This window comes from Marmota flaviventris, chromosome 11, assembly GCF_047511675.1.
Source record: "Marmota flaviventris isolate mMarFla1 chromosome 11, mMarFla1.hap1, whole genome shotgun sequence".
NCBI lineage: Eukaryota > Metazoa > Chordata > Mammalia > Rodentia > Sciuridae > Marmota > Marmota flaviventris.
The window spans coordinates 25,934,366-25,961,602 of record NC_092508.1 but is presented as its reverse complement, the minus strand read 5'-3'; the positions used below and the strand labels follow the sequence as shown (position 1 = coordinate 25,961,602).

The following is a 27,237-nucleotide window of genomic DNA, read 5'->3' as shown; positions in this document are numbered from 1 at the left end:
TGAAAGCAACAAGAAAGAAGCAACTTATAAGGGATTATCAGTAATATCATCAACAGATTATTAGCAGAAACCGTAAGCAAGAAAGCAGTGGAGCAAAATATTCAAAGTGCTAAAACAAAGAAACAACAACAAAAAAATCTTTGCACCAAGAATTCTATATAGTAGTCTCCACTTATCTTTGGTTTTGCTTTTAGCAACTTTAGTTACCTATAGTCAACCATGGTCTGAAACTATTAAATGGAATACTTCAGGAATATGTATGCAAATAGTAACCAAGAAAGAGAAGGGATGGCTATACTAATATCTGCCAAAATAGACTAAATTAAAAAATAAGATATAAAGGGCATAATATATTAATAAAATACAATATAATAAGATATAACAATTATAAACATTTATACAATTAATAATAGACTTCAATATGTATGAAATAAGAACTAACAGAATTGAAGGGAGAATCAAAAGTTCTATGCTAACAGTTGGAGATTTCTATTACCCACTTCTTAATAAAGGACAGAATTAAGTCCACACAGTACTTAAACAATACAATAAGGCAACTGAATTTAACAGACATATATAGAACTCTACCCAACAACAGCATATAGGTTCTTCTCTATTAAATACGGGACATTTTCCAGAACAGACCATATGTTGAAAAGAAAGATATCATTAAAAGTATATTTTTCAGGGGCTGGGGTTATGGCTCAGCAGTATAGCACTCGCCTCACACGTGCAAGGCCCTGGGTTTGATCCTCAACACCACATAAAAATAAATAAATAAAATAAAGTTATTGTGTCCAACTACAAAAAAAAGTATATTTTCCAACTAGAAGTCAAAATAATAGAAGTAAAACTAGAAAATTCAAAAATTTTGTAGAATGTATACAATATACACTTAAACAACCAGTTGATCAAAGAAAAAAATCACAAGGGAAAATAGAAAATACTTAGAGATGAATGAAAATGAAAATGCAACACACCAAACTTATGGAATACAGCGCGAGTAGTGCTAAGGGGGAAATTTATAGCAGTAAACACATTTTTTAAAAAAGAACAAAAATCTGAAACAACAACCTAACTTTACAAATAAAGGAATTGTAGAGCTGGGGTTGTGACTCAGTGGTAGAGGTCTTGCCTGGCATGTGTGAGGCACTGGGTTTGATTCTCAGCACTGTGTATAAATAAATGAACAAAATAAAGGCCCATTAAAAAAAATAAAGGAATCTCTTTAAAAAACAAAAAACAAATAAAGGAATTGTAAAAAGGAAAACAGTAACCAGTTGATTTTACTTTAAATCAACTTATAACTAGGAAGAAGACTGAGTGAGTAATCAAAAATCTCCTAACAAAGAAAAGCTCTGAACTTGATGGCTTTACTGCTTCACAATTAAGGAAAAATGAATACCACCTCTATTCAACATAGTACTAGAAGTTCTAGTTAGGGTAATTGGACAAGAAATAAATGGCATCAAAATTGTAAATAAAGAAGTAAAATTATCAGTTTTCAGATGTTGTAGAAAATCCTAAAAATTCCACAAAAAAAACTGTCAGAATTCATAAATTAATTCAGCAAAATAGAAGCCTAAAAAGTTAACAAATATTACATTTCTATATACTAACAATGAACAATCTGAAAAGAAAATTAGAAAACTCTATTTACAATAGTATTAAAAAGAATAAAATAATAATAACAATTTTTAACCACAGAGGTAAAAGACTTATACAAGGAAAACTACAAAACATTACTGAAAGAAATTAGAAATTGAAATACATCTCATTTTCATAATCTGAAAGACAATATTTTAAGATGTTAATATTATCCAATGTGATCAACAGATTCAATACAATCCTTATAAAACTCCTACAGCATTTTTACAAGGAAAAAAAATCCTAAAATTCACATAGAATCCCCAAAGACCAATAGCCAACAAAATATTAAAAAGGAACAAAGATAAAAGATTCACATTTCCTGATTTCAAAAACTTCTATGGCAATCAAAACAGTGTAGTAGTGGCATAAAGGCAGAGATGTAGACCAAAGGAAAATAATAGGGAACTCACAAACTGTATATTTGCATATTAGTCATTTGACAAAGATACCAAGATCCTTCAATGGGGAAAGAACTGTTTTCATCCAGTGGTCCTGGGAAAACTGGATATTCACACACAAAAGAATGAATTTGGAGGCTGGGGATGTGGCTCAAAAGGTAGCGTGCTCGCCTGGCATGCATGCGGTCCGGGTTCGATCCTCAGCACCACATACAAAGAAAGATGTGTGTTTGCCGAAAACTAAAAAATAAATATTAAAATTTTCTCTCTCTCTCGCTCGTGCTCTCTCTCTCTCTCTCTTTAAAAAAAAAAAAGGATTAAGTTGGATCCTTACCTAACACCACATATAAAAACTAACTGAAAGTGGATTAAAGACCATAGTATAAGACCTAAAACTATAAAACTCTTAGAAGAAAACAGGAAAATCTTCATGACATTAGATTTGGTAATAATTTATTAGACAGGGCACCAAAGCCACAGTAAAAATACAAAAAAAAGGACAAACTGGACTTGATTTTAAAACTTACAAATTTGGGCATCAAAAGTATATCAACAGAGTGATATGACAGATTGGGTGGGCATGGTGGTTCAAGCCTGTAATCTCAGCAACACTGAAGTCAGAGGCAGGAGGATTGCGAGTTTGAGGCCATCCTCAGCAAGTTAGTGAGTCCCTAAGCAACTCAGCAGGACTCTGTCTCAAAATAATAAAAAGGACTAGGCATATAGTTCAGTGGTAATGTACCCCTGGGTTCAATTTCCAGCACAGGGAAACAAAATAGCCCCCAAACAAACAAAAAACAGAGTACAAAGACAACCACAAAATGGGAGAAAATATTTGCAAATCACATATTGGATAGGCAATTAATAGACAAAATATATCTATAGAACCTGTAAAACTCAACAACTAAAAGTGAACAATCCCATTCAAAATGGCCAAAGGGCTTAAATTGTTCTCTAAAGAATATATACAAAGGGCCAATAAGCATATAAAAATGTAAACATCATTTATAATTAGTAAAATGAAAACCAAAACTATAATGGGACATCACCTCACATCCTTTATGATATCTAGTATTAAAAACAAAATACACCAAAAAAATAGAAAATAAATGTTGGTGATGATTTGGAGAAACTGGAACCAATGTGCACTGTTGGTAGAGATATATACTGATATAGGCACTCTGGAAAACTGCATAGTGGTTCTGCAAAAAATTAACAATAGAATTACTGCAGATTCAGCAATTCTGAATAACGGAAAACAGGGCTTTAAAGAGATACTTTTACCCATGTTTGTAGCATACTTACAGTAATTAAAATGTGGAAGCAACACAAGTGTCCATCAGTGGATGAATGGATAAGTAAAATGTATATACTCAAAATGGAATATTATTCAAGATTTAAAAAGGAAAACATTCCTAACATATGCTACAATGACAACGAGACTTGCAGACATTATGCTAAAGGAAAATAAGCCAGTGAAAAAAAAGGCAAATACTTTAATGATTCCACATATGTGAGGTACTCTGAATAGCCAAAACGAGACACACATGGTTGCCAGGAGTAGAAAAGGGAGAAATGGATAGTTGTTATTTAATGGGTATAGATTCTTAGTTTTAAAAGATGAAAAAACTTGTGGAAATGGATACCTATTATTATTAATGTAGTTAATGCCACTAAACTGTACACAGAAAAATGATTAAAATAGTAAATTCTGATAGGTGCTTTTTGCCATAATAAAAAATTTTGAAAAAAAAGTATATCATTTCTATTAACTAGAATTCAAGAAAGAAGTTCTCTATTGCTAAGAAAGTATTATAAATGATATTACTGCATGCAAAGGCTTCACAAATCTAGGTTTAATTTATACTAATTAATGTATCAAAAATATTTACATAAACTAGTTACACTTAGAAAACTTTGTAAAGCTTATTTTGTGTAATGAAATGAGTAAAAACTAAAACAGTAACATTTTTTAACCAAAAATGGAAAAACACAAACAATACCTTGGAGGCGCGGATTTGCCTGTGAACGTCTGTAAGTTGTTGAATTTTGTATTCTAACTCTGAAATCTGGGCTTGAAGCCAAGTCCATCTGCTGCCAACTCTTGCTCTGTCTACAAGCCACTTCCATTCAGTACTACAGTTACTGTGAACAAAGACAAACACTGTTACTCAAAGCACAAAAGCAGTCAAGTTTCACAGAGACACTTAATAACTTCCTTTACTCCTCTCATAAAATCTAATTTCCTTTACAAAACATCCAATTACATGAAGGGAGACTGGCAGATTGATTTCTTATCAAAGAAAAAGATTTAATTTCCTTACCTTTCCATCTTATGAATACTTGTTTTTATTCAATATTATGTACTCAAGAGTAGGATGATCCTGCTGCAATGTAATACTTGATCACCGAAAAGGGTTTAAATAGGGTTGGCCAGCAAAGAAAAGGAAAATGAATGATACTATCAATGCCAGGTAAAATCTGTTACACAAGGTTTTTATATGTAAGAAGATGTCAAATACTGGACAAGCCATTAGAACTAGATTTAAATCCATGCATCAAACTGTAGAATACTCAATTTAACTATATGTAATTTTCATTTGCTAAAACAGGCATCACTATTAACTAATTACTTAAATCAATTGACAAAAATTATCAAATATATAAATGCTATGCTACATTTCAAATAAACATGCTAATTACAGGTCTTAAGACATTTATTAAACAGCTTGTTAAAAATCTGGTTCCCAAGATTTGCAACCTAGAGACCACACAAAATTAATATAGAGCTATTCTTACACACATATTTAAAAATAAAGATTGCATACTAGCTCCTCCTAATTTTTTTTTTTTTTTTGTGTGTGTGACAAGGCACTGTTCTAACCTATAGTTTATGATATTAAAAATTATTTCATGAGGGGCTGGGGTTGTGGCTCTGCAGTAGAGTGCTCATCTAGCACATGTGAGGCCCTGGGTTCGATCCTCAGCACCACATAAAAATAAATAAAATAAAGGAATTATGTTCAATTACTTCTAAAAAATAAATTAAAAATTTATTTCATGAAAATATCCCAAACCATTCCACAATTATTTGGTTCCTTTCTTAAACGTATTATTGTTGTTGTTGTTGTTATTTGGTACTGGTTTTTGACCCAGGGGCACTTTGCCATGCTACATCCCCAGCCCTTTTTATTTTTTATTTTGAAACAGGGTCTCACTAAATTGCTGAGGCTAGCCTCAAACCTGCAATCCTCCTGTCTTAGCCTCACAACTTGCTGGAATTACAGGTGTGGGTCTGTACAAAACACTTGCATAAAAAATGTATAATACCAAAAGTGAATCATAATGTTAATTATGGACTTTGAGAGATAATTATGTGCCAATACAGGTTCATAAATTATAATATGTATAATGCACTCTGGTGTGAGACGTTGATAATGGAGGATGTTGTGCATTTGTGGGGACCACAGGTATCTAGGAACTGAACTTTTCACTCAATTCTGCTGTGAATTAAAACTGCTATAAAAATAAAGTTTACTGGGCTGGGGTTATGGCTCAGCGGCAGCACACTTGCCTGGCATGCATGAGGCACTGGGTTCAAGTCTCAGCACCACATCTAAATAAATAAATAAAGGTCAATCAACAAATATTTAAAAAAAAATAAAAATAAAAATAAAGATTATTAGTTTAAAAATGCACTTAACTATAAGGAAATGTCTTTCATATAAAGTTTAACCAGAGAAAGCATTTATTTATTTATTTATTTATTTTTAAATTTTTTTTTTTGCAGTGCTGGGGATTGAAGAAACCATTTACAGATCATTTGCTGTCAGACAGAAGCAATTATTGCAACTTTGCTATAAGAATTTATCAATTATAACAGGACATTATATAGGTATTTCCAGAAGATTACTTAAAAATATTCTTATTGTATATAATGTGACTGAAAATACCATAACCCTTAGAATTTTCTTGGTATTATTAATCAGTTTAAAGTTATTACTGTGATTTTATAAGTTGACACTAAAAAAAAATCACATTTTCATAAATATAGAAAAAATGAAAGAGAATGCATATTTAAAATTTACTATTCAAAAATAATATTTAGTAACACTAAATACCAATTATGAAATTTAGAGAAGAAGCAAGGGTTATACCATGCAATACCTTGCCCATGTGACGGTAAAGTATTTAGATTTTAATGCAAACTGGAAAATATTGGCAAACCAGTAACATATTTTTTTCCCAAGCATTCTGGCTACTAGGTGGACAAAGCATTATAGTGGGACATGAGAGGAAATGAGAAAACTAAAATGTAACTAATAATCTGATTGTGGTATGAATTTTATTTCCAAATATTTCATGTGCTACCCTGTATTTTCTATACTTCCCTGCACTTAGGTAGCAACCATGTGAAACCAATCAATGCAGCTGGGCAGTGTCACACACCTGTAATTTCAGCAACTCAGGAGGCTCATGTGGAAGGATCACAAGTTTGAGGCCAGCCTGAGCTCTTTAGCAAGAACCTCAGCAACTTAGCAAAATCCTGCCTCAATATAAAGAATAAAAAGGGGTTGGGAAAGAGATCAGTGGTAAATACCCCTAGGCTTAGTTCCCAGTACCAAAAAAGTAGAAACTTTAAAAAGTCACTAGCGTAGGTAGTAAAGCTAGGTGGTATAGGGCTCTAAGAACATATTATCATTTTATAGTAAGAGGATCATAACCCAAACCTCACTGAGCTTTATGTAAGCCACCATAAACATCTACTATGTTAAACCACTGCGATTAGGAAGGTAAGTTGTGACTCAATATGTCTACTGCAACCAAAACACTGAATATGAATATGGTTTGGACTGGGATAAGGAAAGGAGACAAAAAATAAGAGGATGGATTAAAGGTTCATTTTAAAGTTGGCAGGACTTGCAGAAGTATGGTGTGGAAGTAAACATGGGGAAATCAGAAATAATTTTATACATTCTTTCACTAAATTTTGTTCCTGCCAGGCATAGTGGTATATAGGAACTGAACTTTTCACTCAATTATGTGGGAATTAAAACAGCTCTAAAAATAAAGTTTATTAGTTTAAAAATGCATTTAACAAATTTCATTTCCAAATATTTCATGTGCTACTCTGTATTTTCTATACTTTCCTGCACTTAGGTAGCAACCATGTGAATAGTAATGATCATAGGCTGTAAGCAAAAGTGGCACTGTCATTTTCAATCTACTTGAGGACCTTGAAAACCAATCAGTGTAGCTGGACAGTGGCACACCTATAATTTCAGCAACTCAGGAAAAAAAAAAAATTGGCTTGCTTTTTTTCTCCTTATTGTACTTCTGGTAAAGATATTCTCATGCTGAAATTATATTACAAAACTAAATTTTATGTTCACACATTATACTAACAAATCAAGCTGAAATGAAGTTTCTATAGAAGATAATTTATCCCACATGTAAATAGGAGTGAATAAGATATGTTCATTAACGCTTAAGAATAGTAAACAAATTCTCCCACCAAAAATATTCCCTTGCTTGAAAATGATTTTCTTAAAAATAAGGTTGTAAACATATAACAGATAAGTATGTAGCTAACTTACTCAAAGCAGATTAACACTTGGTATACCCTAAAGTTAAAACATGTTTTATGTAGCAACTTATATAACCAGTGTAACATAACTCGCAGTGTAACTAACACAACGTAGCTGATGCAACAGCAAACTTATAAGATTTGAGGTATATCCAGAATATCCAGACACCCCAATTAGCATATAAAGATTGGCCTGCCAGATCACTATGAACATTGACTCCTACATGTCTCTGGACCATGCTGAACTGATCACAAACCACCACATGCTGACCATATGGTGGGATTCCTACCTCTAGTAAAGATCGGGGCAAAGACATCTATGAGTAGACACCACCTGGGAAGTGAGAGACCAGACAGTTCCCCAAAATGTAGCATATGCCTTCAATCCCCATCCTTGCTTGCTTGTAGTCACCACTTAACTTGCCGAAGGAAATAAGTACAAGCTGGTAAAGTAGTTTTGAGTACCAGTTTCTTTTTTTTTTGGTATTAAATACCTGTTAACATCTTAAACCTACATCTGTTTTGACCTTAAAATGTGATACCTCAGAATAAGGCAAAGCTTTCCAATACCACAGCTTAGATTACCAAGAATTAAACAGACAAATATATAAATTAATTTTTCCTTTAACAGATTTTGCTAACTCATTAATACAATGAATGTTCAAAATATGACTGAAAATCAAAAGAGAAGATCCAGTTGTGAAAAATGACAATTCCAAGAAAAGTAAAAATTCATCCTGAAAATAAAGGGCCAAACTTCCATGGAATTAAGATCCTTTAGATCAGGGGTTGGCAAACTTTTTCTGTAAAGAAGCGGATAGTAACTATTTTAGGCTTTGTGGGCCTTATGGTCTCTGTAACAATTACTCAACTCTTCCCCTATAGCATGAGAACAGCTTCAATGATAGTAAATGAGTGTGTGTGGTTGTGTTCCAATAAAACTTATTAAAAACAGGGAATGGGTCATAGTTTTCCAATCCCTGATGTAGTGTATCTTTTCATATGCATCTTTGCTTCTCAAGGGATTATGATTTCTTTTTTATATGTATTTTTATTTATATTTTTTTTAGTTGTAGTTGAATAAAATACCATTATTTATTTATTTTTATGTGGTGCTGAGGATCAAACCCAGAGCCTCGCACGTGCTAGGCAAGCACTCCACCACTGAGCCACAACCTGCCCACAATGGGATTATAATTTCCTTTGATAATATTCCTATGCAATTATTCTGCCCACATTTAATTCAGTTTTCTTATTATTATTGATACAAGTCCTGTATCAGACTATATGTATTGGAAACTTTGTCCCAGTCTATAGTTGTTTACATTTTTTGTAACAGTGTCTTTTGAGAAGCAAGTGATTCTAATTTTGATGTAACCCAATTTATCAAATTTTATTTTGTGGCTAGTAAATTTTGCCTAACACAAAGTCATAAGGATTTTCTCAAGTTTCTAAAATTTCAAGAAGTTTTAAAGTTTTGACTTTGAGATCTATAATCCAATTCAAGTTAACTTCTGTGTAGGTTGAAAAATTAAGAGTGCAGATTCGACTTTTTAGATAGGATATCCAGTTTTTGAACCATTGTTTGAGAAAAACTTATTATCCTTTGATAGCTGTCTACCTACTCTCCTTCAATAGGTTAACACCATTGTTGGTCAGAAGACTATTTCTGAAAATATTTGCAGTATACACACACTGCTCATACACACACAATCCTTGGGATATCTATCACCTACCTATCTGTCAATAACTTAGGCAGATACCACACTATTATTATAGTTCAGATTAATTCTTAAAATCCAGAAATATAAATTTTCCATCTTTGTTTTTTCTTAATACTGTTTTGACCATTCTAAGGCAGAAATGAGCTTGTCAACTTCTAATAAAACAACAACAACAACAAAAAAAATCCTAGCATTTTTATTAGGATTGCATTGAATCTATACATCTATTGGTGGAGATACATCTTAATACCAATGTCTTCTAATAAGTGGGTATGATATATTTCTCTGTGTATTAATACAGTTAGTTTGCCTCAGTTATGTTTTATACACGTTTAAAAATTAACCTCTCCCAGGAAGGGAAACATGCCTATAATCTAAGTGACTTGGGGAACTAAGGCAGAGGATCACAAGTTGGAGGCTGGCCTCAACAATTTAGCAAGACCTTGTCTCAAAATAAAAAATAAAAAAGGGTTGAGGACATAGCTCAGGAGGTAGAGTGCCCTGGGTTCAATATCTAGTAATACACACACACACACACACACACACACACAAATATCTTTGTATTTTATATTATTTTAATATATAACATCCATAAATTGTTTGAATATTAGTACACAGAAATAAAGTTGATTTTTATATGTTTACCTTATATACTATGGCCCTGCTAAATTCACTTATGAGTTTTAATAGTTTCCTTGTAGTGTTTAGTATAATGCTAATATCAAGTCATTTGAATGAACATTCTTCTTGTCATTAAACTTTTGTTATTAAATATGTTAGCTGTAGATTGTCAATGTGCAACAGATTGAAGAAGTGTTCAGTTCTGGTTTGTCATCAATTCTCATAACTTGATTTGATTTTTGTCATTTATTTTTAGTACCTATAGAAATTATCACATATTGCTTTTCCCTTTTATTTGATTTTTGAATATTAAGACAACCTTGCTTCCTGGTTTAAATGTGTGTGGTCATGATGTATTTTTATATTTTCTTAGACTTGACTGATATTTCATTAAGGATTTTTTTTCTGGTTGTAGTCAAAGGAGATATAGATCTATTGTTTCTTGTTTAAAATTTTTTTATAGTTTTGGAATCAGGCTAATTTTGGCTTCATTAAAAAGAGTCCGAAAGTGTTTCCTCCTCCTGTTTTTTAGAGTTCAAAGGACTGGAGTTATTTTTTTCCTTAAATTTCAATAAAATTAGTAAGTAAAGCCATTTGGGTCTGGAATTTCTCTGTAGAAAAAAAAATTAATTATGAATTCTATTTCTCTGAATGATACAAGCTATATGGTAATTTCTATTTCTCCTTCTGTCAGTTTTGGTAATTTGTGTTTTTAAGTCATTAGCCTATTTGGTACAAACAGTTGAATTTATTGCCACATAGCTGTTCATAATATCCCTTGATTATTCTGTTAATGCTGTATGTTTTTTTTTTCTTTTGGTATTGGGGACTCCAGGGACACTTTACCACTGAACTACATCTCCAGCTCTTATTTTATTTTTTATTCTGAGACAAGGTTCTGCTAAATTGCTTAGGCTGGCCTCAAATTTGTGATCCTCCTGCCTCAGCCTCCCCAGTTGCTGGGATTATAGGAGTATGGCATCATATCTGGCTTATTAACCTTTTCAAAGAACTGTTTATGAGTTTCCCTGATTTTTTCCATTGCTTTTCTATTTTATTATTCATTGATTTTCTACTCTACCATTTTCACCTTTTATTTGCATTTAGTTTCATTTGCTATAGATTCTATAGCTTCTTAAGTAGGAAAAATAAACCATAGATTTTATTTTGTTTCTAGTATAAGCATTTATAGCCAAAACTTTTCCTATCACAACAACTTTAGTAATTTAGTAGCCGAATCATATTTTTTAAAATAGCATAGCATGTTTTAATTATCATTGAGCACAGACATTTTATGGTTTCTTTTCTGATTTCCTCTTGATAGTTATTTTGAAATGTCTGGTTTAATTTTATACTTCAGACACACATACTATTTCTTCTTTGTACAGATCTAAGTTTGATTCTGACTAAGTATGATTTTCCTTCACCCTGAAGATCATCTTTTCAATTTTCTTTAGTGCACATATACTGACAACTTTTCTCAGCTTTTAGTTTTTTGGAAATGCCATTTTGCCTTTTTTTAAAAAACATCACTTCAATGGGTAACAATTAGAGATCATTTTTTTTCTTTAAGCATTTTATATCACTCAATTGTTTTTTGGCTTACATAACGTCTGATGAGAAGTCAGCAATAATTTTTATTTATTGGCCAGTTCTTATGAGTGTCTATTTTCCAGTTAAGCTGAAAAAGTAGTTTTAATTTTGGATATTGTGTTTTCACCAATGAAAGTTTAATGGCTCTTTAATGTATCTTTGATTTCTCATTATGTTCATGTTTTCCTTTTAAGTCCGTAAACATGGTTACAATAGATAAGTCTTTGCCAATTATTCATCATCTCTATCATTCCAGTTCTGTTTCTATTGATGATTTTTCCTCTTGCTTCTTTGCAAGTCTAGTAGTTGGAAATCTTATATACATGTATACATGTGTATGTAAAAAATATATTTTATATCTATGTATATAAACAAATATATGCATATATATATGCAAACAAGTATCTAGTGACTGGTCCTGTATACATACACACACACATACACACTATAAATATGAATGTTGAATGTGTGGATTTTGTGGTCTTTCCTTAGATGGTGATAATTTTGTCTGGGCAGGTTATTAAATTACTTGCTGTTCAACTTAATCAATTTCACCTTGCTTTTATTAAGCTGTGTTCAAGCAAGTACACAGTAGCCATTATACTAAGTCTGCCATTTAATTGAAGAAAAGTTAGATGGTTTGAAAAAAAATAACCTTCAAATTAACAGTCTGTAGACTTGACCAAATGAGATCTTTGACTGTGATATTTTCACATATAACTAATTACAGAGAGAAGAGTAGAAACACATTTCTGAAGGAACTCCATTAGCAAAAACTATGAAACTAATATAGACTCTCCCTGGGAGACAAATGTGTACCAACAGGAATCAGGCTGAGAATGTAGTACAGCATCCAATAAGGGTTCACTGTAATAACAATTTCAGATATAGTCACAAAGGATAACAGATAAAGAATAATTTCCAAAGAACAAGTTGGAAGATTATGCAGGACAAAGGACCAGGGAGCTTCCTCAAAAAACAAAATTAGGGTCTTACTAAGACCTTACTTTACTGTCAGATCATTATGTCTTCCATTGTAAAAACCACAAACTATCACATGTATTCCTATTCTTCTCTTTCCCCAATGAGAGTTTTTATTGTAGCTTTCTTATCTCTACTCAATCATATAAGAAGCAAAAGGTCAAGAGGGTTAGAAAACATATCTATTAGTTTATAGGTAATTTCATCATGATGAACCACATATGGACTTGATCTAGAAAGGCCTATTCCACCCATTGAATGTAATTTTGCGTTCATTCTTGAGTGGTTGGTATATTCTATGTATAAAAAAGGAGTAAATGGATATTTATATTTCAGTGGCCAAAGAAGACAACTCAACACTACTTTTCCCCCTCCCCCCACTCCTGACCCCCATTCCATACTTTACTTTTTGTTAATAGAATCCACTGAGTTTTGGGCAAGCCTTTGGCAGCATGGCTAGAGCCTTATTTGCAGTTAAGAATAACTATGTGACAAAGTCCTCAACAATTAGTTGTGAGCCAAAATAATGTGTGTAACTTCTAGGTCTTGCCCTTAAAACTGATTGAATGTACCCTTCAAAATAACTGGGTATGGAAATGAGATGACGCACCAGTGAATCTGTTTCAAAAACAGGTGAGGGCATCATTCTAAGGAACAGCAAAGCCAATAGGTCCCTGTTGAACCCTGTGAAGCATATCTAATTCTTAACAGCTGAGAAAAAAATAAATTTTATTTATTTATATCAAGATTTCATTTCTATGACAGCTTAGCATATACCTTAATAAGCATCTCTTTCAATAATACTTCACATCACTAGGATCATTTAGATTAACAATTTCTCATTTAAATTGCTGCCATTAATGGAATATTAAGTCTTACTGACATATGTTAATAACTTTTAACATTCTCCTATCCAGTTAAATACATACATAGATACTCATGAACCAAATAAAAAACAAAAGTAAAAAATAAATTAAGGTCAGGTGTGGTGGCACATGCCTGTAATCCCTGTGACTTGGGAAGCTGAAGCAGGTGGATTGCAAGCTTGAGGAAAGCCTCTGCAGCTTAGCAAGACCCTGTTTAAAAAACTAAAAACAGCTAGTGATGTAGCTTAGTAGTAAAGCATCCCTGGGTTCAATCCCCAGTACCAAAGCATAAAATAAAATAAATTTTTAAAAAACACAGCTAGGAAATCTAGAAATTCTAGCATGAAAATAAACTAAATTAAAGAATAAGGTTTAGTATGTTTAAGGGAAATTTGAGAACTTAAAATGAGTTCTTAAAAGGAAGTATAAATGAAAAGAAACAATACAACTTGATATATTTATACAATTTGGCTTAGAAATGTGACAGAATCTACGGTCAACTGCCTAAACTGAAATCTGAAATTCTCAGTATCAGCATAAAAGAATTCACACATCAGACATGCAAACTATTCTACCATTCATCTCATCTCTTATCCCTGGCCTAAACCAAAGGAAAATAAAGAAAAAAAGGAGATATTTGGGAATATTTTTATAATCTCTAGTGATTGCCTTTCATGTTTTCATATAAAGGTGTTTGAAACTTAATGGTCTGTTAAACAGTCTTACCTGTTGTTATAAAATTATTGCATAACATCAAATACTGACAACTGTAAGTTAATTTTTAAATAAATTAAAAGAATATTTGCTAAAGGAACACCTCAATAAACATTTTGTGCACATGTGCACGCGCGCACACACACACGTCTTTTTTTGTTCAGGAAGTCGGTGACCATGCAGTGTTTTCTAAACTAAACATTGCATAAGGGCCTCATTGAGGGGGAAAGCAGGGCTAAAATCTATCAAGAGTGTACTCTAATTCCTGGAATTACAAATCTAAAACTGCTCAGAGGAACACCCTTTTCTAAGGCACACAAATAGTTTTAGTAGTGGCTTTGCCAAACACTATAACTGGCCCTGAAAAGAAAGAGGACAAAAAATGATTAAAACTACCCCTGGTATTCAAAAAGGCCAACAACCACTAAGACAGAATCAAGTAGAGACACTTTTGCTATAACGCCATACAGTATATGCATTCCAGAATAACCTCATGTTATACAAAATAAAAATAGCTGGACTTACAGTGAAAATAGTGCCAAGTAATGCAAAACCCATAGAGCTTTAAAACTGATCTCTAACAAAATAATAACAATGCTTATAGAAACATTGTTTCTAAAGGCGTATATACCTAAATTAAGCTAGTCATCTTAAAGTTTCATATAATGGGGCTGTTTTAATAGAGAGAGACTCTCTCTCTCTCTCTCTCTCTCTCTCTCTCTCTCTCTCTATATATATATATATATATATACACACACACACACACACACACATATATATATATACATACACACACACACATATATATATCCATACATACATATATATTAGTTGTTGATAGACCTTTATTTTACTTATTTACATGTGGTGCTAAGAATCGAACCTAGTGCCTCACGCATGCCAGGCAAGTGCACTACTGCTGAGCCACAGACCCAGCCCAGAGACCAGTTTAATAAAAATTAATATCATGTAGAGATAGCCATTTCACCAATTTTTTTTTCATTACTGGGAACAGAACTCTGGGCCTTGCACATGCTAGGCAATTGCCCTACCACTGAGCTAATGCCACCAGTTTCTTATCTAACACAAGAAAATGTCTTCAATGTTTACTCATCTGAATTTGCAGCCTCCTCAGATCTTTTTTTTATTTATTTTTTATTTTTTTTATTGGTTGTTCAAAACATTATAAAGCTATTGACATATCATATTTCATACATTAGATTCAAGTTGGTTATGAACTCCCAATTTTACCCCAAATACAGATTGCAGAATCACATCGGTTACACATCCACATTTTTACATAATGCCCTATTAGTAACTGTTGTATTCTGCCTCCTCAGATCTTACTTCACTGAATACACAGCAATTCTTGAAACCAATAAACCAGCAACTTTCTGAAATATAGGAAGATAGGTCTACAGAATTTTCTTTTTTTTTTTTCGGTCTTTTTTATGATACTGAGATTTTCTCTTTAGTTGGGACAATATCTTATTGTGGTTTTAATAGGCATTTTCCTAATGACTAGTGATATTATTTTTTCATTTGTCCACTATTTGCATGTCTTTTTTAGAGAAAATTCTATTCAAGTCCTTTACCCATTTTTTAACCAGGTGGTTTGCATTTGAGTGGTGTGACTTCTATATACATGGAAGACATTAACCTCTTATCAGATGTATGGTTTACAAATATTTTTTCCCATTCTGAAGGCTATTCACAGATGATTGTTTCTTCTGCTGTACAGAAGCTTTTTAGTTGATGCAATTACATCTGTGTTTTTGCTTTTGTTAACTGTGCATTTAAGGCCATATCCAGAAACTCTTTGATAACACCAGTGTCAAGGAACTTTTTCTGTTTTCTTCTAGGACTTTTACAGTTTCAGGTCTTATGTTCCAAGTCTTTAATCCATTTTGAGTTGATTTTAGGATATGGGGTAATATAAGGATCCTATTTCAGTCTTCTGCATGTAGATATACAATTCTCCCAATGCATTTATTGGGCATAAATGCACGGGTTTATTCCTAGGCTCTCTGTTCTGTCTGATAGATACATGTTTGTTTGAAATGACAGTACCATGCTTATCTGGTTATTTTACCTTTACAATATATTTTGATATCAGGTAGTACCTCCAGCTTTTTTCTTTTTGCTGAAGACTGCTTTTTCTATTTAGATTTGTGTGTGTGTGTGTGTGTGTGTGTGTGTCCGCGCACGCATGTGCATAGTTGTATACAACTTTTTTAAGATTTTTCTTTTCTTGTTTTGCAGTGCTGGGACCAAACACAGGGTGGCACACATGCTAGATAAGCACTTGAACACTGAGCTACATATCCATAGGATTTTTCTATTTCTGTGGAAAATGTTATTGGAATTATAAGGACTGCATTGAATCTATCGAGAGCTTTGGGTAGTGTGGACAATTTTTCTAATTCTTCTGATCAATGAACACAGCATCTCTCTCCATTTATTTTCCTCAAAGATTTCATCAGTATTCCTCAATATTGTCCTCAAAGTTTTCATCAATGTTTTCTAGTTTTCAGTGTACAGATTTTTCATCACCTTGGTTGAATTTAATCCTAAGTATTTTATTAGTTATGATGCTATTATGAATGGAAATTTCTTATTACTTTTTCAGATAATTTAGTTGTAGTGTATAGAAATAATACTGATTTTTATGTTAATTTTGTACCTGGCAACTTCACTGAATTTATCATTCCTAACAGTTTTAAGTAAGATCATGTCATTTCAAAACATGAAAGAATTTAGTCTTTCTTTCCCACATGAATGTCTTTTTACTTGTCTAATTGCTCTGGCTAAGAATTCCAGTACTATATTGACTAATTTGGAAAGGGTAGGTGCTATAGTTTGTGTCCCCTCAAAAATCATATATTGATACCTAATCCCCAATTTGGTGGTCTTAAGATGTGGATTCAATGGGAGAATTTAATGGATTCAATGGTTGGAGATAATCACATGATTAAGGTCTTTATAAAGGGGGCATAACAGAGCTTGATCACCCCTTCCATGATGTGAGGATCCATCTAGAAAGCACCAATCGAAAAAGCAAAGAAACCATCTCACCAGCCACACAATTTGCTACTGACTTGATCTTGGACTTCCCAGCCTCCAGAAACATAAGTGGAAAGTCTCTTGGAAATTCCCCAGTCCCACGTATTTTCTTATAGCAACCTGAACAGAATAAGATAGAGGTTTCCTCATCTTAGAGGAAAAGTTTCTCAAGTTTTTCCATTGAGTAGGATGTTCGCTGTGAATTTCTCGTGTATGGTATTTATTATGCTGAGGTACATTCCTTCTATGTTCAATTAACAGTATTTTTTAATCAAGAAAGTAAGTTGAATTTTGTTAAATGCTTTTTTGCATCTACTGAGATAATATGGTTTTTGTCCTTCATTCTCTTAATCAACTTAGCAAGACCCTATCTCGAAATAAAAAAGGAAAAGGGTTGTGTTCATCCCCCAGCACAAAAAAAAAAAAAAAAAAAAAATCTGAAATTCTATCTGTTGCTGAGAGTGGGATATTGAAGTCCCCTGTTATTATTGTATTATAGTTTATTTCACTCATCAGATCTATTGATATTTGGTTTGTAAATTTACTCTGATGTTGGTAAAAATATATTTACAATTTTATATTCTCCTGATAAACTGGACCATTTACCAATATATAACTTTTTGTTGTTTCTTTTTAGAGTTTTTACTTTAAGTATATTTATTCTGATGTAAGGATAGTTCCTCTGTTCTCTTCCAGTTGTCATTTGTATGAAATGCCATTTTTCATTCCTTTCAGTCTACAATGTGTCTTCAAAGCTGAAGTAACTCTCTTGCTTCTTGTTTTATTTTTAATCCTTTCAGAAACTGCAAATCTTTTGGTTGGAGAATTTAATTCATTTATATTCAAGGTAGTTCTTGAGGAGTATAGATTTGTTACTGCAATTTTTTATTCTGGTCTAAGGGTGAGCACATATCCTTTGTTCCTTTCTTTTCTTGCTATCTTTCCTTGTGATCTGATGATTTTCTGTAGTGGTGTAATTTTTTATTATTTTGTCTTTATCTTTTGTGTATCTACTATAGGTTTTTGCTTTGCGGTTACCATTAGACTTACAAAAAGACATCTCATAATTATAGGTCTATTTTAAGCTGATAACAACTGTACTAGTACACACTATTGCTATAATGAAATATATGAGGCTAGCCTTTTGTATAGAAAAAAAAAGTTTATTTGGCTCACAGTTTTGGAACTTTTCAAAGTCCAAATTTGGGAGGCCCCTCAACTTGGCCTCTAGTAGGGCACCCCTGGCTTTATCCCATATCAAGCCAGATAGCATCATGGTAGCAGGGAGAAATCATATGATGAGACAGGAAGCCAAGAGACAAGTGATGGTCCATTAACTCTTGCTCTTTTATAACCACCCTAGGTGTCATGAGAACCAACTTAACCCCTCTACTAGCCGCCACTTCTTAAAGCTCTCCATCCCTTATCACCATACTGGGAACCAAGCTTTCAACATAAGAACCGGTAGACACACTCAAATCATATCCAAACCATACAATAAGTTCAACTAGATATAAAACTACATTTTTTATTACCCCCACTGCATGTTTTTGATGTCACAATTTACATCTTTATATCATACACCCTACAGCAATTACTGTAGCTAATATTTTGATAATTTTTTAATCTTCATACTAAAGATTTAAGTGACTCACATATCAACATTACAGTATTAAAGTATTCTGCATTAACTACTTACTTTTACTAGCAAATTTATAGTTTCATATTGCTAATTAGCATTCTTTTCATTCAATTTAAAGACTCTCTTTACCATTTGTTGTAAAACAGGTCTAGTGGTGATGAATTTTCAGCTTTTGTTTGCCTGAGAAAGTCTTCTCTCTCCATTTTGCAGACAGCTTTATTAGGTAAAGTATTCTTAATTTATTACACCCCTGACCTGAAAATTTGCTGATATTTGATGAAAAGTCACCTTGCATTTATGTGAAGAATTTTCTCCTGCTGCTTACAAGTGTGAGTCTGTGATTTTTAAGAGCAAGATTATGTTTTGGTGTAGTTTTCTTTGAATATGACTGGAGACCTTTTATCTTTCTATACGTGTAGTCGTTCCCCAGATTTGAAAAGTTTTCAGTCACAATTTCCTTAAAACACTTTCTACTCCTTCTCTCTTCTTATAATATGAATTTTGCTCCACTGAGCATGTCCCATAAATCCTGAAGGCTTTATTCCTTTTCTTTCTCCTAAAACTGAATTTTCTTCAAATAATCTGTCATTGAGTTCATAGATTCTTTCTTCTGCTTGATCAGTTCTACTGATGATGCTCTCTTGCATTTTTTCCTTTTTCCCCATTGAATTTTTCAGCTCCAGAATTGATTCTTTTATTTCTTGTTTCATTCAGGTATTATTTTCTTGATTTTGTTGAGTTGACTGCATTCTCTTGTAGTTTGCTGAGCTTCCTTAAAACAACTATTTTGAATTCTATGTCAAGCAATTCATCCATTTTCTCATTTGGGGTCAGTTACTGGAAAATTATTGTATTCCTTTAGTGGCATAATGTTTTTTCAGTTTTTACATGTTTCTCATTGTACTGATATCTGTATATCTGAAGGAGCAGTCATCTCTTCCTTTTTTTTTTTTTTTCCTAGTATTGAAAATTGAACCCAGGGGCCTTTACTACTGTGCTACATCTCCAGCCTTCCTTATTTTGAGGCAGGGTTTCACTAAGTTGCCAAGGCTGGCCTCAAACTTGCCATGCTCCTGCTTCAACCTCCCAAGTCTCTGTGATTACAGGTATATGCCACAACACCTAGCACCTCTTCTACTCTACACATGGGTTTCAGTGGTTGCAAGGATCTTTTTCACCTGGGAGGTCAGAACCAATGAGGTCCCTCTTGGATCTGGGTATAGCTTGTAGGCATATTTGCAGTAGTGCTTACAACAACGTCTGATGTGACATCTGTGCTGTAGCCACAGAGCTAGGGAACAGAACATGAGCATGTATAAAGGTCAGGGTCTGGGACCTAGGTGGCATCTATGTCTGGGGTGCAAGCACGCCCACAGCTCCAGTGGTAACAGTGTACAAAATATGACTGCTATGGAACAGCCAAGGAACTGGGATCTGGAGCATCAGTACCTGGAGAACTACAGTGACTCTGAGGACTGGAACACAGGCCTACTCACTGTGGTAGCAAAATCAATATCTGGAGCACAAAGAAAGCACAGCTCCAGGGCCCAGGGTGCTCACAGTGACAGTGGTGTTGGTTTCTGAAGTACAGTCACACAAGGAGCTACAGATGTACTGAAGTGTACACTGTAATGGTGGCTCAGATGTCAGAGGCACAGGAGCTCACAGGGTGGCAACAAAGCTGATCTCTGTAGCACAGGTGAACACAGAGCAACCTAGGCTCCAAAGCTTATGGTGGGGCTAGCATGCAACATCAGTGACTCTAGTGTTTGAGTCAAGGGTACACATGGTATAGCTATAAGCCCAAAATATGGAATGTGGAGATAGGTAGAGCAGCCACAGAGCCAGAGTCTAGTATTTGGGCATATGAGGAGCTGTTAAAGTTCCAGAGTAAAAAGCGTGCATGGGGTTGGGACAGTGGCAGATCTAATCCTGATGTGGCCACAAGAGTAGCTCCATCTTCTTGTTGGGCAGGGAAGAACAACATCTCCCTCCCAGAGGATCTCCAATGATGATGGCTGTTAATTATCCTAGTGGTAAAATATGGTGCTGTAGTCTGCAGGAAAGGCTACTGGTGACTACAGTGGCACTTACCACATGCTTGATACAAACAGCCCCTGGTTTTATTCTTAGTTTCTCTCTCTCCAGATGTCTCAGGTATGCCAGTCTCCTCAGCTATTCTTTCTGTGAAGTTTCTGCTTTTTTGTTTGTTTTCCCTCTATCATGTTGCTACAGGTTCTTACTTGGATCCCTGAGTCCTCCCAAAGCTATTTTCATTCATGTATAGATGACTATTTTGTATATTTTTTTGTGGTGGGTGGGATGAAGGCTTGTATCTCCTATGCCATCTAGATAGCTGACAGCTCTCTCCTGATCTGTGCTCTTTTGTAAAAATTATGAAAACAAGGATCATCATTTCTTCCTGAGAAATAAAATTATAACTTGTATAACCACTCCAAAATGGCTTTACCAATACATTTTCCAATACAGGACATAACTATCATTTTGTTTCTTCTAAGAAGGTGGTTGGTTTATATCTTAAAACTGAAGGTGTACAAAGCTTTTAAGTAATACATATTATATAGCAATCTCAAGGAAAATTATGTGCATTAGTTTTTTAAGACATGTACCAAAAAGATGAATTTATCCACCTCTCTCATCATGTGAAAATCAAAGCAATCAAAACAATTACTTGACTTGGTCATCTTCAAATGTGTTGAGTAGGTTGGGATTTAGAGCAAAGTTTAAAGAAATTCGTATATATATATATATATATATATATATATATATATATATATATATATATATATACAAACAATGACATACTTTTTTAGTAAAAAATTCCAACTTTATAATAATACCTTCATTTTTCTTTGCCAGTTGAAAGAAATTAATACTTTTTGGGCTTTGGTTTGGATTCGATGTTGAAAATACTTTGGTCAATAACTTCAGCCTAAGCAAGCAAGCTAAAGTATTTAGTTATAGTAATATATCCTAAAAACCTGGAGATGGAAGACTTAGGCTGAAATTCCAGCTCTGTTATTCACTAACTTTATAACATCAAGCAAATCCAGTAAACATTAACTAAGATCACAAAATTACCTGGAAAAAAATGCCTTTTTAAAAACAAATGAGTTTATTTTAATTGAAATATTACTTTCCTCAAAGATGTCCACATGCCACAGTATATCATTTTTTAGCTATTAATCCACTTCCCAAATAGTTCTGAAGTTCTTCCCTTCTGCTTCTCCTCCCAAAAAAAGGAAGTTTCTTCGTTCAAATAATATTGAAAATTCTCTAGCATGGCATTTTATTCAACCTTTTCACTGTTCTCCTTGCAAGTAAAACAAATAAAATCAAACTTATCTATTTCAGAAGTATATAGAACAAAAAACATCATGACTATAAAAACAATTTCTAAACTTTGCATTATATAAATACAAGAATTCTCTGGTTTGCAACGTATTCATGGAATGTTATTGGTCTATTTACCCCAAAAGGAAATACTAGATCACCTGGCTATTTAGTTTTGTTGTTGTTCTTTGCTTTTCCTTTCCTTTGGCCAAAATAGGAAATCAGTAACAAACCTGAATATTCATTTCTGTGGATCTACAAAATGTTGCTTGTTCTTTCCTGTCTTTCAGCCCGATGTCACCCAACAGCTCTAAGAAAACATCAACAACTAAACATCAACAGTCTCCTTTCTTTGTCAGTGCCTTAATCTGTTAAAAAAGAATTTATCAAGTGTACCAAATTATATACCTAAACTTAAAAAAAAAATCAAAGAAAATTGTAATATATGGAGACCATTTGGGGAAATGATGAGGTATTTTGCACTCAACCTCTGAGGTAGTTCAATTATGGGATTTGGAAGACATTGACAGGATTCCTGGAATACACAAGGAGACATATTTCTTCCTTTTCTACAAATTTGGAGAATCAAAACATTCCTATATCAAAATCTGCAAGTTTCTCCAAATACATACTCTAGAAGAAAGCAACTGATCATTATTCCCCCAAAGAAAAGAAATACCAGAATTCTAAGAATTTACTAAGCAAATAAGAAATAATTGTAATAGGCTCTTGCCAGTGACCCAACCATGTCACCTCAAATTTAACCAGTAAACACAAGCCTGACTTCCAACTGCCAGCACCTGCATTACTTTGATTGAGGGCTTCTTTTTTGTTGTTGCTGGACACTGCTTTGCCAACCCTACCCAAGTAGCAGAACAGAAGTGCGAGGAAACTGATGCTACCAAGAGCACCTACAATCAATAACTGATGATAACTGGTATAAAACTATCCCTGCTCCTTATTTACACTAACTCCCCAAGTTTCTCCCAGCAATATTAAGCTCCAGATAAGCTTTCTCAGTAGTAAATTGTTTGATAATAACTCTTCATTGGCTGTCTTATCAATGTCTTATTATTACCTTATATTTAATATTTCACCTAATTATCTCCAAAACTCTTTATCATAGCCCAAAGAAGAGGAACCTGAATCAGAAAGTTAAGAGTAACCATACTTAGGATCATAATTGTAACACAATTATTTCCAAAACCTGAGCTCTTCACTTATTCAAAAAGTAAAAATGAAGGGAAAGATTCCATTCATATTGCAAACCCACAAAAATTAAATCCCCCATCATCCTTTCTGAAATCAACGTTTTTTTTAACTTTTAATGCACACTAGCCTCTCAATCAGAAGTTATTTTTAAAGTCTATCAAGTAGTGTCATTATGAATTTATCCACTGCCTCCATCTTAGGAGGGAAAGTAAAAGTGGCAAATAAAATGTATACTTAAAACAAAAATGGTAATGGCAATATAAGTGCTATCCAATACCGCCCCCCCCTCGCCCCCGGCAAGAAAAGAAAAAGAACAAACAAAAAGCAAACAAGTACACTCCTTCACAGGTAATTTCTTGATTAAAGTGAAGGAAACTGTTTTTTCCTATCAGGACTATAGAGCCAAAGAAAAATAGAAGGTAAAATGAATCTTTTTACTCTAATTTTATGTTTAAGGTTTAATTCCAAACCTTGTGTTAAAAATATTCATCTATATTTGAAAACTGAGTTCCCAGCAATGTAAAAAATAACAATAAGAAAAAATAAACTTAACGTGATGTTATAAATTAAAAATGAATTTAGTAACCTGAAATCAAACTGATTAACTCCAATTTAAATAAAACAGATACTATTTTTATACTTATATCAAAAGAAATGATTAAAGTCCTGTTATTTGCTGTCAAATTCAGTTAACTTCAAAATTAATTAAATACTTAAAAACAATCTTTCTCACAAGATACCTATTATTGTAAGTAAAAATATTCAAAACAAATATATGGTAAGGTATATGAAATAAATAAATGTTGGGACAGATTTTGAGTAGCAAAAACAAAAAACTAAACAATTATCAAATAAGTCAATGAATTAGAAAATTCAAAGAGTTTTATGAATTTAGTATTAGTTAAATAAAAAATCTATTAGATGAGTTTGACTTTAGAACAAAGTCTTTGACTTACTGAAATAAAGATATGAGCTTTAATAATCAACTCATCATAATATTAAAAGGTCAATAACTTAAGAGGCTATAAGTTGTTATGAAATTTCTTATTGACTATTTCAGAGTTCTCAAAACTTCTCCAGTCGATCATGGGAAAAAATAAAGTATGAAAAGTAAATTTCCAGATCAAGATCCAATTTTTTAAAGGCTACTTTACTTCACTTTTCCTCAAAAACAAAAGAAATGGCAGAGTAGACAAGAAAAGTAGAATATGTTGGGCGCGGTCGTGCAGGCCTATAATTCCAGAGGCTTGGGGGGCTGAGGCAGGAGGATCAGGAGTTCAAAGTGGCCTGAGCAAAAGCCAGGCGGTAAGCAACTTGGTGAGACCCTGTCTCTAAATAAAATACAAAAAAGGGCTGGGGATGTGGATCAGTGGTTGTGTGCCCCTGAATTCAATCCCTGGTACCAAAGGATAAATAAAGGTAAAATATGTATTGTTTGATATTTTCTTTAAAACATATTTCAATAATCAGATTTCCTCATTTATGTATATTTTATATAAATGTCTGAACTCGGTGTTCTCTCACTAAATTTAAGGAGTAAAAGTAAGTCTTTTTTAAAACAAAATGTTGACGAACCAATCATTATGCTTGGAGTATAAATAATAACAAAAAGTAAAAAATTTGATTTCTACCCTTAATAGGGGTTGTATTATTAAGACTAATAGATACATTTATAAACCATATAAAAAACATGATTTGATGATAAACTATATGGCAGTGCTGTAAGAAAATGAAAGAGAATACTAACAGAAATAGCATCACAGGTTGAAATAGTTTGGGAAGATATAATTTTCTTAATTCTATTTCTAGTTAAAGGAGGTAAATTTGCTTTTAGCTGTTCTAAACAACAAAAAGGTAAATATTTATATTAACCTACTAAATTTCATTAAACTAAATTATTTTAAAAGTATTTTAAGTATAAAATTAGCAAATTTTTAGTCTTCTTTCAACTCATGAGCCTAAAAATTCTTGTAGCTGTAAGAATCAATGATATAATGCTGAGAGAGCAGCATGGTATAAAGAAACACACATGGATTTAAAGTCACCCATAAATGGACAAAATTCTGGCTCTACCAACTTATTTGGATTTTGGGCCTTGAGCAAATTACTTAACCATGCTGAATTTATTTCTTAAGTGAAATCAGGATACCAACAATTACTTCCCAGGGTTGTTGAAAGAACTGAGATATCATAGATAAGTAGCACAATGTCAGCCAAAAGAATAACCTGTGCTCAATAACATTACTGGCTCCCACATTCAAGCAAATTTCCATCACAATGATATCAGAACACCAAAAGACTAAAATGCTCACTTTGCTTTACTTACTTTTCTCATTATAAAAACTTGCTTTATACTTATTAGTAAAAAAGTGCCTTCTAATTCAATGAGTTACATTTACTTGTGAGAATGTAAAAAAGTGATGGACTTTCTACATCCAAAAGCCACATATACACACAGTAATTCACGTCAATTTGGTGGCATCAACAGATTCCCTGAAAGCTAGATTAAAAGCTATGTTCTGCTGGGCATAGTGGCACTTGCCTGTAATCTCAGCAACTTGGGAGGCTGAGGCAGAAGGATCATGTTTGGAGGTCAGTGTCACCATTTAGTGAGGCCCTAAACAACTTAGTGAGATCCTGTGTCAAAATAAAAAGTTAAAAAAGAGCTGGGAATGTTGAGTGGTTAAGCACCCCTGGGTTCAATCCCAGGTACCAAATAATAACAACTATGTTCGATCTGGCTATTTAAATTTAAATTGTCAAATAATATTCAAAATTCAATCCTTCAGTATCACTGGTCAAATTTCAAGAACTCAATACCAACACAAGGCAAGTGCCTATTGGATATCATAGACAAAGAAATTTAAATTTCTATTACAGCTGTTCTGAAATGTTATCATGGTGTTACAATTAAAGGTATTTTGGGGCTGCATTTAAAAGAAAATCTAAATAGTTTTGTTTCATGTAAAAACTCAGGAGGAAAGATACTGTGAATATTTTTGTCTACAACTTAATCTCTAGTGTCAAGCATATAGTAAATATTCAATAGGTATCTTACAGTTGACATTATAATTTGGTTTTCATTTTCTTAGTCTAGCAAATACTGACTTAGTTGGTAAAGAACAAAGCTGAAAACTATGAATACAATGAAAATATAGTTAAAAAAAAATAGCAGGTCAATTTCAAGTACTCTCAACTGATAACAGTCAATGAAGGTTGTCTATGTACAGACTTGACTTTTGTTTGTTTGTTTTAGCTATTTATATTGGCTAGATCACTTAAGCAAAGTTTACACCTTATTATATTTGAGAATAAAAAGAATGCTTACTTATAACTAATTATATTATTACTATTATATTAACTAATTATATTATTTTTTCTAGATAGAATAGTTGAGTAATTTATTTTTAAACTGTATGTGCAGTCAGACCTCCATATGTATAGGTTCTACTTTTGCCAATTCGACCAATCACAAATTGGAAATATAGAAAAAAAATTGCATCTGTACTGAGTATGTACACTTTTTCCCTTGTCATTATGGCCTAAACAAAGCATATGACAACTATTTATATGGCATTTACATTGTAGATTATATGTAATCTACAAATGATTTAAAGTATACAGCAGGCTGTATATAGGTACATATACTGTACCATTTTTAAATAAGGAACTTGAGCATTCCTGGAGTGTGGTATCTGCAGAAGGTTCTGAAACCAATCCTCCACAGATCTGACTCACACACAATAGCTTAACAAATGGAGCATTTTAAAAATTCACCAAAGTTTTTTAAATTAAAGATTATGGCATGAAGATTTTAGAAAGCCTATTTCCT

General features: G+C 33.0%; 1 protein-coding gene across 4 annotated transcripts in view; it reads right to left on the bottom strand.

Annotated features, from left to right (window-relative positions):
* The window catches only part of Kansl1l (KAT8 regulatory NSL complex subunit 1 like), a 132,038-nt gene that overhangs the window by 88,857 nt on the left and 15,944 nt on the right, over positions 1–27,237 (bottom strand). For all 4 annotated transcript variants that reach the window (XM_027941646.2, XM_071618845.1, XM_071618843.1 and 1 more), the window contains exon 3: positions 4,052–4,193. In XM_027941646.2, coding sequence (XP_027797447.1) covers positions 4,052–4,193 — 142 coding nt within the window. The remainder of the gene's footprint in view (positions 1–4,051; positions 4,194–27,237) is intronic.